The sequence below is a fragment of the Stigmatopora argus genome, chromosome 8, assembly GCF_051989625.1.
Source record: "Stigmatopora argus isolate UIUO_Sarg chromosome 8, RoL_Sarg_1.0, whole genome shotgun sequence".
NCBI classification, from domain to species: domain Eukaryota; kingdom Metazoa; phylum Chordata; class Actinopteri; order Syngnathiformes; family Syngnathidae; genus Stigmatopora; species Stigmatopora argus.
This window is the reverse complement of record NC_135394.1, coordinates 8,918,712-8,931,721: the sequence shown is the minus strand read 5'-3', so window position 1 is coordinate 8,931,721 and position 13,010 is coordinate 8,918,712. Positions and strand designations below refer to the sequence as shown.

Genomic DNA, 13,010 nt, shown 5'->3' with positions numbered 1-13,010 from the left:
GAATATAACGAGACATTCGAGAAATGCTTGACGCCAAACTGACAATAGAATCCATTGACGTACCTTTTCCTTGCATTTCTCACAGTAGTAGGCGTTGCTGCCCTCCAGAACCTCCCCTCGTACAAACTGATCCAGTGAAATCTCAAGACTTTGGCAAGATGTCACACCGAGGTTCAGTGCCATGAATGTCTCTTCACGCTCGTACCTGCCAACATAGATATAGAACAGACAGTTCATATGGCATGTGTGAATGACATCTAATATATAATATATATAGTATTAGGGAGGAAATGAAGAAAAATGTAGCAATTCAACAATTCGCGACTAACCGATGAGGACAGTCTTTACAAATCTTCTGGTCAGAAAAGATACCCTGAAATGTGTTCTTGAAGATTTGCTCACGGCCCATTTTCTGGCAGGAGGGAAGAGACATATTTAACGTGTGTGTTCATACACACACACAAATAAATCCTCCTCCTATATAACCAAATCATCAAACCTTGAGATGCTCGTCCAGCTGGTCCACCAGGCTGGTGAAGAATTCATAAGCATCTTGTTGCTCTCGCACGTACAACTCTTTGTTCCACATCTTGAAGATCTAAAATACATATATGTTAAGATGAGATTACAAAATGTAGAATCCAAAACTACATGTAGGATTTTTTTTTTTAATTTTATGATCTTAATACCTTCCAAAAGTTTTCCGGTACATAGTACTGCAGTTTGCTCTCCATGAGGTGACCAAACAAAGACTGAACTTGGTAGAAAACACTTTCATCAGGCTGGTCTGTGTCATCTTCGATGGACAGGAAAGCCTTTAGAATCATTGAACCCACACATTAACGCCCGTGTACAAAACAGATGTAAAAAGAAAAAAAAGTCAGCAGTGCATGTACTTCTGGGAGGCCCGGTTGCATGTAAAGCTGCTGGAAAACTGCGTTCATATAACACGTGGCGCCTCCGTTCTTCAGACCCACAAAACCTGAAACTGAGCGGCTCTCTACGGGGGGAAGATACTGACATGGACGAGATAAGAGAGTTAACCTTTACAACTCAGTTAGAAGATGGGTTCAAATATCGGCATCTTACGTCAAACTCTTTGCAGAGGGACGGGTCAGACTGGTGGTGCATGGAGAGCAACTCTCGGGTGATCAAGCGTAGATTGGAGAGTGAGCTGTCGGCCAGCATCACCAAAACCTCGTAGGCTGCCAGGCGACTGCTGGCAGTGCTGCACCTGAGAGACATTGCACAGAAGACCTTTAGCGAGGGAAATATTTTCCCCCTCTCTTTAGAACTAACTGCCTCTGATAGTGGTGCACCGATTCCAATTTACTGACCGTTCACCATTTTGTAAAAAGGATCTCGTTTTTTGCCAAATCAGACTTTTTTTTTTTAGAAACAACAGCAAGCATCTTTAATATTCCAATTGATCTTTTTACACAAAACTGAACCTGTCAAATATTTTTTAACTGCACATGCAGTAGTTTTAAAAAATAATAATTGGGAAAAAAAGGAGCCTTCTTTACAAAAAGCCAAACAAATTGATACATTAATATAGTATAGAGAACTACAGGTTTCTTAGTCTTTTTTATATCTGAATACATTTTAATGCTGGAACAGTCTGCAGGTGAGCCAAAAGTGAGCATTCATTAAAGAACAAGTATCATCTAACTTAAATGTCCTCTAGTGGCCTTACCACACAGTCATAAACCTGAGGTTTACATGGAATGCCAATACAAATAATTCTCCTTCCCACATTAACGTAAGAAAGAACGGCAGACGTTACAATTGTAGAATATTACGTTTGATTTGTGAAAGTATTTTAAAAAAAACAAGTGCACTTTTATGCTTATATTATTGACCATGAATGTCAGTGACCAAATGATAATAGGCTAATGTTGCTCATTGACATCAGGCGTGACGCATTATTTGTTGTAATAGACTGATCACTAATCTCCCCAAATTAACGAAATCGCTCCCGATGGTTGGCCAATCGATCGGTGCACCTTTTGACTCTGATAATCCTGATCAATCCTCTTTTGGTCTGGTTGTTTTAAGGTCTTACTTGGGGTGGAAATCGTGGCTGGGGGCGGGGGAAGCGGTGGAGTTGGAGGTGTTGATAATGATGCGTGATGCTCGAAACAAGAAGTCGTCCAAAAGCTGCTGGATCAGAGACGGGCCTAAGGGGAGAGTTAGGCTAAGGGATGTTCATGCTACAAATGAATGGTCAGTAAGACATAGAAGTTTTATTTGGTTGTTGAAAAACAACAAACCCCTATTGTCCTCCATTTTCAATTGTGTCACAGCCAGACGTCCTGATATTGATTTTGCACACTCACCAAGATGCTCCTTCTCATTTCCGCAAAGCGAGAGCAGGGTCTTGATGAGACGCAAATGTCCCGCCAGAAGGATGTTGTCCGCCTCGCTGGTTTCCATCTCTGAGCTCCAGCTGGGCTCAAAGTTGTCCAGCCAAGAGATTTCATCCTCCAGCATGGTGGCGGTGATGACTTGTGATGCTTCCATCTCCGAAGCTGCATGGGGTAAACAGAATGGTAGTGTCGTAGTACATTTTTTAATTTGAAGTGTAAGGTACAGTGAACCCTTATTTAACGTGATCTGATAGATCGATGTTTCTATACTTACAAAACCTGATACAATATGAACAAGCAATTGCCAAGCAACTTTGTCATCTTATTTTACAATCTTATCTTACAGATCTCACACCAAATCTCTGAACATCTACTGTATAAAGACCCAACAAAATCATTTTTAAACCTTCCTATATGCACAAACCTAATTCAATTTCAATACAGTTAAACTGTATCCACTTTTTACTTCAGATATTCCCAATCAAAATGAATAGTCACGAATTTAAATCTTACTTGTTAGATCATCCAGTAGCTGACATCGCAAGTCAAAGTACTCCGTGCACTGAGATAGCAATCTGACAATGAAATCAAATCAAAGACATGAGCTTATTGCGATGCTCATCATTTTCAGATACCTTTCATTTTCTTCCAACTTACCTCTGATTTACTCCCCTCATGACCGACGTAGGACTCCACAGCGGCAGCTGAGCGGTGAGGATGACCGAGAGCAAGAACAAATTGGGTTTCTGGACATCGGCGAAGCCTGACGTGTCTGACTGACTCAGAGTGTACAGCTGGTCACAGGCCACGCGGCGGATCTAAAAGACAAGCCAAATACCAACAACTGAAATGACATTATTTAATAATATGAACTGCCAACCTACCCTAGCAAGTGTGAAATTAAACAAGTGCGTAATCTTCTATTTGACTATTCCTAGAAATGCGTCAGAGCTTGATCTGATTACTGTGCTAAAGACACACCAGAAAACTGAAAAACAGAATTGGGAAAACAAAACCTAATTCATCTTACCTCTCCACTGGGGGAACCCAGCAGCACATCAATGATGAAGTCATTGACACAGGGTAGGTTGTAGAAAGATGCTGTAGGGAGAAAAACATTTGAGATGTTTTCACCACATGAAGCACAGAAAAGACGACAAAACCAGTGCCTGCAAACATGACTCAATTCTTACATAGTTGCTGACAGCGTAGCTGCAGGCAGGTGACCAGGAGCGACAGCGCCTCACGGGCGATGATGGCATCTTTTATGGAGACGCTTTGCTGTCGAACACAAATGCCGGCATGCAATGCCGTTGGCGTTTCTCCCTCGCTGCTGGAGCTGCAGTTACTTCCTGCAATTAATAAGCATAGTCAGTGCTGTGAAATCTGCACCTAGTGATTAAACCGTACAGGCAAAGGATTTGCCGAGTTGCCATTTGCTGCACCAGCAGAGAAACAACTATTTATTCAGAGGCCATTAAAAAGTCCCACCTCTCATCTGCACAATTTCTCCTTTTCACAAAAAGGCAATCTCTTACCTGTGCTACTGACTCGGGTGCGCACTCCCTGAGAAAGAAATGAGGCATGGGTCTCCCTGATGGGCTGTGGGCTGCCGACAAGATCCAGTCGGCCCGCGGCCGCTGCCCAGGTCAATCGCATGAAACATGCGACCGTGGAGGTAAAGTCGCCCACCTCCATAGTCTAGAACAGATAGCAATATTTGGTTATAATATGCCACTGAAAGAGGGCATACTGTACTAAATCACAGAATATTAATTTTTTAGTGCCCGACAGATTCAAGCGATTATCCATTGCCTTACTGTTTGCTAAAAGCCATGTTCCCCTTCTGGACAATTGTGTTTGATTGTAAACTACTATCTCAGCCAAACAATTGATAGGAAACACTGATAAAACTTGTCTCCCAAACTAGTCAACAGACAAGTTTACAACTGTTAACAGTTAGCTCCAGGTTTCTTTTTACCGCCTGGATGGAGAGGTGAAAAGGTCACATGCTTTGTTCATTTGTTTTCATTGTCACAGTAGCAAGAGGGTGAGAATGCAGACACAGGAAAATACATTTTAGACATAAATAGATAGGTAATAAGTTAATTAATAAATATATAAATAAATAAATTGCGGGTTGCTGAAATATTTTTCTTTTTCGTTTTGGTGAGGACACTAAGTACAATGGCTACTCCTATGTTATTCGAGGAAAACTCTAAATGAAATGTGGTTACTATATCCCAGGGAGGCACGGTGGTCATGTGGTACCTGAATAGCGACACGTGCAGCAGGTATAATCTCCTCCACTCTGATGGACGACCGTTCAGACAGCGACATCTGCCTATACGAGGCTTTCTCAGGGGTTGCACAGAGAGAGAGTTGGCGGCCTGTTCGGCCTGCGTTACGGAACGGTCGGGACGACAGCGCGTCGCCGTCCCGGATGACATCATCATCCAGTACCGCAGGCATGCTTTGGCCAACCAGAAGGAACCTGCATATTTAAAATAAAATAAAAAAGAGGGGGGAAAAGCTGACTACAGGAGGTCCTTTTTGCTGACCAATGATGTGTTTAGACATTGTACTACACCTGGCCAACTGAAGACAGATGGAGTAGACACCTTGTCGCGTTTCATAGTCCACTTCTGATGGGATGGAGTCTCTTTGCATAACATTCACCACCAGACTGCGATGGAACAGAGAATACTTTTAAAAGAAGCACAAAATACACCTATGAGATGCTCAAAGTCATGCCACCCCTCTATTCCAAGGACCCCCTTTACCAAGCAGATTCATACTATTAATGTAAGAGTCATACCTAAGTCCTCCAGCTTTAAGGAAGTTATCACAGAAGGACTTGCTGCTGGTTTTAGCCATCTCATCATCAGATGTGGGCATGAGTTTTGAACTCAGTACCTGAGGTTTACATGGAAAACTGCAATTATTTTCCATCTATCCATACAGTTGAATTTACATACAACAACTAAACGCTTGAACAATTCAAAGAAAGAGTTGCTAAATAAACAGAGCCGTATGCTGTGGTTGCAATGTCATGCCACAGTACCAAATCAAATAATCTGAGCATAATGGTTTGGGGAAAGCTTTGTCTTATCTAAAGCTCTTGTATCATTACCATATACAGGAACACCTTAGCTTGAAGCTGTTTATTTTTTTTTTTAAATGTGTCACTGTACCTCCAGGTTGTAGAGCACTCTAAATGTCGACATGCCTGGGGCCGAAGACCTGAACAAAGACTCCAGGATGGATGCGGCGCTGGGCTGGTGCTGCTGCTTGGAGGCCGTGGATGGTGAGCGAGAGCCGGCCCCCTGCCCGAGGGTAAACAATGTCTTCTACAACGTAGATAAGAAAAGAAGTGAGCAGAAGGAAACAACATACCGACTTGCACCATGCTGATTTGACGAGACACAACACACTTAAAGGCCTGCAAGAACACTTAGTTTTTTTATGTATACATTTTTTTAAATTAATTGAGTCCCTGAATATGAGTGGCCAACTCTACCTGATGGCTCCACACGCTGGATTCTTTGGGGACAAAGTTGTCAAGTGCGTCTTGCACCTCGGGATCTGTTGGGATCAGGAGGAGTAACTTTCTCACGCGCAGAGTGATCCTGAGAGGAAAAATACATTTTCTTATCAGCCAATCTAAAACTTGAGCCCTATATAAATGTCAAAATCACATTTTGTAGTGTAAACTCCTAGTATTCACAGAGGCAAGATCCAGATCTTTCCCAAATATAAAAAATAAAATAAAAATACAAGCAATGGACGTATCTGCCTAAAATGTTTATACTGATCTACTGACCATGAAGAGTCAAACAGTATATTTGCCAATCACAAAAATCCACACACACTTGATAAAATGAAAGGGAAACTGATTACTAAACCAAGAATGTGTAGGAAACACTGTGTAGCTTTTCTACCTGGTCTCATCCAAGTTGGCCAATTGGTAAAGCATCTCAAACACATTGCACACCAGAGCCATGACAACACCAGGAAGGGATTTCTCCTAGCAAGAAACAAGCACATCAATACCACAAAATCCACAAACTAGAGCCTTCTTTTAATCTTTATTCAGAAGCTACCTGCTCCAGGGCGTAGGCAGAGTTGAAGACAGCTGAACTGGAACTACTTGAAGCGGAAGCGGACGACTCCGAGCTGCCCGAGGGCGTGCCCGTGCCTGAGCTTTTGACCGTCAGGCTCTGCTCGTCGCTAAAGCCAAGCTGGGACAGCAGTTTCTGGTCCCGATTCATGGTCAACTAACATACGGTGAAGGGACAGCGGAGGGATCCAATGAGAGAAAAATAAAATAAAACAGGGATGTTGCTTAAGGTGGTGTTTCCCCTGCCACTCCATAGACGTTTAAGCCAAATGGATAACAACGATTTACAATTGACATTGGCTTCAGGGGAAACGTATGACTGGGAGAGGTGTACAATACTTTAATGAGGGAGAGAGATAAAAAATAAAATAAAAAAAGGTGTATTTGAACCCAAAAAAAAGAGGAAATCAACGCTCCTATCATTGACAACTAGCAACACGTACCACACTATCATTGGCAAAGATCTGGACATTATCCACAGGGCAGGTCAAGTGCTCAGATATCTTCCACCGGATGCTTCCTATTGTCTCATTACTATGGGTCTGCAGGCAGAAAGGAAAGCAGAAAGGAGATCTTCGCTCGAGATGCTAATCAATAAAGTGGTATTCCAGAGAAAAGGAGAAAGCAGCTTCAATACCTCTAAGGTGAATGTATCTTTGGTTGACTCATAAGTGATGTGAAGAGAGATAGGGTGTCCATTGAAGGAAGCCCCGTGAGGTAGAATAGTGCGAGGAACGGAGTACAAATCCTGTAAATAAGAATTAAATGGTTAGAGGGAAACCATGACAACATTTTCAAACTTAGAAAAATACGTTAAAGTGTATTACCCCATTTACTATAATATTGATTAAAAAGAACGACTATACTCAATATACAATTTGAATTTGAAACCTTACTAATATTGCCAATGAATTCTTATTCCTGTACGGGTGCTTTTTAAAAATGGTACCAGACTTGTGTATGTATTTATGCATGTAGCCTAATGGAAAAAAATACATTCATTATTTTGTGGTGCATGCTTATATACAAGATAATTGTTATTTAAATTCTTTATTTATGCAGGTATGGACATTGACTTAAGTTTCTCATTTACAATGCCAACCTATAAACAATCGTCATGAGAAGAACCGGCGGGACCTACCTCTATTGTGATGACATAACGTTCAGCCAATAGCAGCAGTCTTTCGATTATGACCAGCTTAGTGGATCTGGAGAAGAGAATGGAAGCTTTTGAAATGAACTAAAAAATAATCTTGATAAGAAGTAGGCTATTCATAAAATATACCTGGAAGGTGATTGTACAGATGTAGCAACCGTGGGCATGGCGGTGGCTGTAAGCATCTTGGTGGCTCTAGTAACAGCGTGTGTCAAAGTAGGCCCGCCAAGGGCTGAACTGGCTGCCTGATATCAACATATAGAAACCCCTCCTGTCTCAGGTGGTGTGTTTGGAAAAAAGCAGGACAACTGGTTGTCACAGTGCATCACTCACCTCGAGTCTCTTATAACAATCGGCAATGAATTTCTTGTGCAAAGATACCGAATCCTGTGACAGAGAAGAAATGGGTGTCGGTTAAGAGACAAAGTAGAGCTTAAAATTGCCAGACATGGATGAATATATCTGAAAACTTGCTTAAAGTGCAAGACAACACCTTATTAATCAATATTTCCATAAAGTAGACGAAATTCCTGTTCGCAGACATTTTTAAGTGTCAATAAAATGGGAGTATTTCACATAGTTCATCATTGGTAAGTTTTTTTTCGATGGTGATGCGGTTTACATGGAGACAATAGTTGTCTTGTCTTGTTAGCCTTTAGCCTTTTGCTTTCCAATACAACTTTTTTAAAAATCCTCACACAAGCTATCTGGGGTAAGAAATTCCTTTGATTTTCTCTCGCAGCCCAAAACTGTTAACACAAATATTTTCACTGAGAAATGTCTTATTTGCATATTCGGATTCTTGGACTGACCTTCTTCATTTTGGGGTTGAGGTTTGTGTAGCTATATGTAATAATTAGCTGAATTGCTTCATTTGCTATCTCTTCATCAGGAGTTTCCATGGCGATGCGCCAAATAAAGTCCATCCCTGTCAGGTCCAGGCGTTCCACACACTGAAAGCACACCGATGAATTACCGTCTTGAGCATAATTCTCACGGCTTATTTACACACAAAATAAGTGAGTCGTGACAGACCAGCTGAGTTCCTTGGCGTTTCAGTCGATGATCACAGAGATTGACGTTCTCGAAGAAGGTCTTAAATAGGTTGAAGCCTTGTGGGATGCATAATAATGTTAGTAGGTGCATTAACCACTCAATTATAAGGTCAATAAAAGCAGGCTTCACCATTCATGGTGATCTCGTAGGGCTCCAGTTTCAGAACCTTCTCCTTAAAGAGCTGCTGCTGAACATCACTCTCGAGATCATGTTGGCCTTTGGTGAACCACTCAAAACACATCTGTAATACATAGGAGCCATACCGTGTGCGGTCGTTTGGTCGCCGGTCTTTTGGTCGCGGTCTTTTGGTCGCGGTCTTTTGGTCGCCTGACTTTTGGTTGCGGTCTTTTGGTCGCCCGGACCGCGACAACGGGCGACCAAAAGACCGGCGACCAAAAGACCGGCGACCAAAAGACCGGCGACCAAAAGACCGGCGACCAAAAGACCGGCGACCAAAAGACCGGCGACCAAAAGACCGGCGACCAAAACACCGGCGACCAAAAGACTGGCGACAAAACAAGGTAAAACAACACGGTCTACGCATCAATAAAAGCCAACAACGGCCCTGAGCAGTTTCACTGAGCGGACGTGTGAGTGTATAAGAGTGTATGTACATGAGTTGTCCCCTTAGGAAGGGACGTCAGTCAGGGTCTTAACAAGTTCTCCAACAAAACAATAAAAATACGGGAAATTTGGAGCTTTTCTTTAGCCTAACAATTAATAGGGCATTAAGTATGACTAAATAATAATTCACAGTTTGTATGTAGGGAATTTGAGCAACGATTTAAATGGTAATTATCACTAACCTCCCGGGCGACCAAAAGACCGGCGACCAAACGACCGAGAACCGGAGCCATACGATCAAAGGCAGGAATGTCATAAAAATCCTACTACCGCATTTTCACGACTATAAGGCGCACTGCATTATAAGGCGCACTCTCAATGAATGACACATTTTAATTTTTTTTTCCATATATAAAGCACACTGGATTATAAGGCGCCCTGTCTATTTTGGAGGAAATTTAAGACTTTTAAGTGCGCCTTATAGTCGTGAAAATACGGTAGTTAGTATTATTTCATTCCTAAACTATACTTCCAACAGGAGGTACATTAAGAAAGATAACTGTGATGCCAAGGAGAAAATCTCAGCAATTAACTCCTCCACATTTGATAAAACATCTAAATTTTTAGACGTTTTGCATGAATGGATAAAAGCATCTAGTTTAACAATCAGGAAAATGGAATTTGTGAAACATCTTGACAGTGAAAGGACAATAATTTGACGTCAGCATATTCCATCCAGAGCCACGTACCTCACGGTCCAATTCACAAACATCTGGGCCGGACACCAGGCACTCCCAGATCTCCTTAGCTCTATTCCAGACCAGGTACAGGCTAGCCTCCTGGAGGAAAAATGCTAGGAAACGCAGGTGGCTGTCCAGATACTGAGAGTAGAGAAGAAATCAGACCCATAAGAAGTGTAGCTGTATAATTAGTATCTATACTTAATTCAGATGGAGAAAAAGCAGCGACAGCGACCAACCTCCTGGTAGGTGTATCTTCCATCTACCATGGTGGAGCCTGACAGGCAACTATTTCCTGCAGCCGTCACCGCGAGTCGATGGCAGCAAACGAGGGAACCCGTGATTAGTTTGACAATCTCAAAGTTTTTCTTCAGATCCTGGATGATGCTCTGCGAGAAGACGTGATAAAGCATAAAATCAGTTTTTTATAGGGAACCCACTGAATTAATAGGGAGTTCAAAAGCGTTAGATGTCCAATCTATTTTGAATAGGCCTAGCAGCAATCATTTCTGTATTGGATGCCTGTTCATTGTCAATGAACATGAGCATCTGGAGCAAGTCCTCCCACATTAAAGAGATTGGACATCTGGTATCGTCAATAGCACGTTGTGAGTAAATATTGTTATTTCTTTTTTAACTTAATTTATTGTTCACGTTTTAATGGAAAAAAATAGTCCATTACTTATTACAAATGATTTTAAAACTCTTATTTTTTGTAGATTGTTCAAATAAAAAAAATAATAGTGATTATTGCCTTTATTTAAAATGTTGATTAATTTTTTATTTATTTTTTTAGGAACAAAAAATGCAAGGTTCTTGTTATTAATGCTATTTTATTTATTTTTTATCGAATTTAGGGTGATGTGGAGCTACAACAATACAAATGTATTAATTAATTAGCATTTAACCATAATTAAGATCTGGTGTCCCCATAAATGACACGAATACTAAATGTTAATTTGTCGTGGCCTATATGCCTCAAAATGTGACTAGTCAAGTAAACCTCATGTAAATAAACTGTAATTGGTTGCCCATCAAGTTAAACTGCAAATTGCAGGATGTTCACGTACTGAAATTTTGGAAACTTAGTAGATCTTAATGACTCTTCGTCACAAAGTCAAACCTAATCATGATCACTTATGAAACACAGGTACAGAAACGGATGGAGTGTTTTTCCAACTGTGTTTCTGGTCTTACCTTGTCTTGCTTCTGGTAAGTCTGCTTGATGAATGACCGGGTGATCTCGTGTAATTGACGCAAGGCAGGTACGACCCAAACGGCCTGAGGGCTGCTCGGCTGTGAAGCCTGTCATGTACATGCACAGGAACAAACAAACAAACCATATGTGATTAGACAAGGCAAATAGACGTCGGGAGAAAAGGCGCAAACACTACAAAAATACAGGACTGTGATGGCCTGTCACTGCATGTATTTCTTATAGTTTGCCATCACCGACCTTGATTTTGGAGCGAGGCACAAATCAGGAAGTGAATCAGAGCCATGGATGCAAAATATGATATTTCAGTCCAAACACATTAAATTTGGCTTTGCTCCACAGCCCTGATTGGATTCCTCTTTGTAAATGTGCGAGCCCAACCCACCAAAAGCTGACCTTTTTATTTGATTCAGAAAACTCTGATGAACACCTCCGTGTAATCATTCGTAAGTGCCAAACCCAAAATTAACATCTGCCTGTTTCACTCTGCTCATGTTACAATCAAGGAGGAAATGATCAACCTGTGACCAATGAAAGCCCACTCCCGACGACCCTCTGAGACGATTGGTTTGACAGGCATGAAGCAGCGAGATTGCAGAGTGGGTGGAATTTGAAAAAGGTAAAAAAAAACAAAGAAAAGTAGGCCGTCTTCTCTTACTTTTACCAACACAGATTTCCTCTTTCCCCACGAGCCCGTGAGAAAAGAACTTGGACTCTCGCTGCCTTTTTGGTCCTCTTGAGTCTGGACGGCACACATTTCATTTGAGCTGGTTCATACAATGGATGATGACATTTTCGTGTTCAGCAAGACACGTAGGCTTTACCGTATTTTGGTGCTGCCGTCATAGGCATCATAACATCATACAATGAGGAACAGTTGTAATATCTCATTAATCAATTGTTAACGCTCATTTTACTCGTCCGATGCCTCCGACAGCTCTAGACGTCCGATCCATTTTGACGGAAAGAGGCTGGCAGAGTATGACTCCACTGTAAGGTAAGAACTCACAAAGAGTTCTCGTGGTTCAAATGAATAGAAGGCAATGAGTAAAATACTCTGATTTTTTTTTTTAATGACTGAGAAAGACAACCATTCACGCTAACACTATTATCGAGGGGCAATTTAGTGTTGAGAGTTAAACCTAAACAACACAACATAATTTGTTTTTAAAAATCCAATAAAATTGTGCAATAACAATGTGCAATATCTTAGATTGTGCAATATTTTAGAATTTACCTTGCCAGGATGTGACTTTTTATATGACTTATTTATGTTTTTTTTACTGGGAAAACGCACTGTGGAGTAGCACCATCAATTTCGTTATACGCAACTGTGTATGATGACAATAAAGGCTTTTGATTTGATTTGAAAATTTAAAAAAATAGCTATCACTCCAACTTCAATATCACTTCTAAACAACTGCACTAATTTTGGAAGTTGAAGGTACACATGATGCACCCTTCCTGCCCTGTCAGTGTGTGTGGAGCGGGGACAAGATGCACCTGTGCATAGGCGAAACTACCAAAAATAGATTGTTTTAAAAAGAAAAAGCATTAAATAGCAGTGTGCGCACTTTTGAGCCTCTCACAGTTCGCACCACAAAGAAACCCAAATGCAGTTGACAGGAAAGTGCCAGCTTCAGATGAACCCAATCGCAAGCAGGTGAAGAAAATCAGCATTTGCTTTAAAATCGTCAAACCCATTGAACCTTCAACCGCTTCAACATAATAACCCTAAAGAAATATTTCATTAAAGTGCATAGAATTAAATAATTGTTAGCGGGCAAAA

General features: G+C 41.2%; 1 protein-coding gene across 2 annotated transcripts in view; it reads right to left on the bottom strand.

Moving 5' to 3' along the window:
* usp24 (ubiquitin specific peptidase 24) overlaps positions 1-13,010 on the bottom strand; it is a 30,941-nt gene that overhangs the window by 7,646 nt on the left and 10,285 nt on the right. Inside the window, exons 16-47 of one of the 2 annotated variants that reach the window (XM_077607061.1) lie at positions 11,880-11,963; positions 11,203-11,310; positions 10,245-10,394; positions 10,015-10,146; positions 8,831-8,942; positions 8,681-8,757; positions 8,458-8,598; positions 7,979-8,032; positions 7,775-7,890; positions 7,631-7,697; positions 7,127-7,237; positions 6,933-7,031; positions 6,473-6,646; positions 6,311-6,396; positions 5,890-5,998; positions 5,564-5,719; positions 5,188-5,285; positions 4,960-5,055; positions 4,641-4,863; positions 3,908-4,070; positions 3,563-3,721; positions 3,400-3,470; positions 3,027-3,187; positions 2,883-2,944; positions 2,340-2,531; positions 2,066-2,180; positions 1,090-1,234; positions 897-1,016; positions 690-815; positions 500-598; positions 330-412; positions 64-205 (exon numbers count right to left, since the gene is read on the bottom strand). In XM_077607061.1, the coding sequence (XP_077463187.1) occupies positions 64-205; positions 330-412; positions 500-598; positions 690-815; positions 897-1,016; positions 1,090-1,234; positions 2,066-2,180; positions 2,340-2,531; positions 2,883-2,944; positions 3,027-3,187; positions 3,400-3,470; positions 3,563-3,721; positions 3,908-4,070; positions 4,641-4,863; positions 4,960-5,055; positions 5,188-5,285; positions 5,564-5,719; positions 5,890-5,998; positions 6,311-6,396; positions 6,473-6,646; positions 6,933-7,031; positions 7,127-7,237; positions 7,631-7,697; positions 7,775-7,890; positions 7,979-8,032; positions 8,458-8,598; positions 8,681-8,757; positions 8,831-8,942; positions 10,015-10,146; positions 10,245-10,394; positions 11,203-11,310; positions 11,880-11,963 (3,831 nt within the window). The remainder of the gene's footprint in view (positions 1-63; positions 206-329; positions 413-499; positions 599-689; positions 816-896; positions 1,017-1,089; positions 1,235-2,065; positions 2,181-2,339; positions 2,532-2,882; positions 2,945-3,026; positions 3,188-3,399; positions 3,471-3,562; positions 3,722-3,907; positions 4,071-4,640; positions 4,864-4,959; positions 5,056-5,187; positions 5,286-5,563; positions 5,720-5,889; positions 5,999-6,310; positions 6,397-6,472; positions 6,647-6,932; positions 7,032-7,126; positions 7,238-7,630; positions 7,698-7,774; positions 7,891-7,978; positions 8,033-8,457; positions 8,599-8,680; positions 8,758-8,830; positions 8,943-10,014; positions 10,147-10,244; positions 10,395-11,202; positions 11,311-11,879; positions 11,964-13,010) is intronic. The other variant, XR_013301301.1, reaches the window with a different exon arrangement.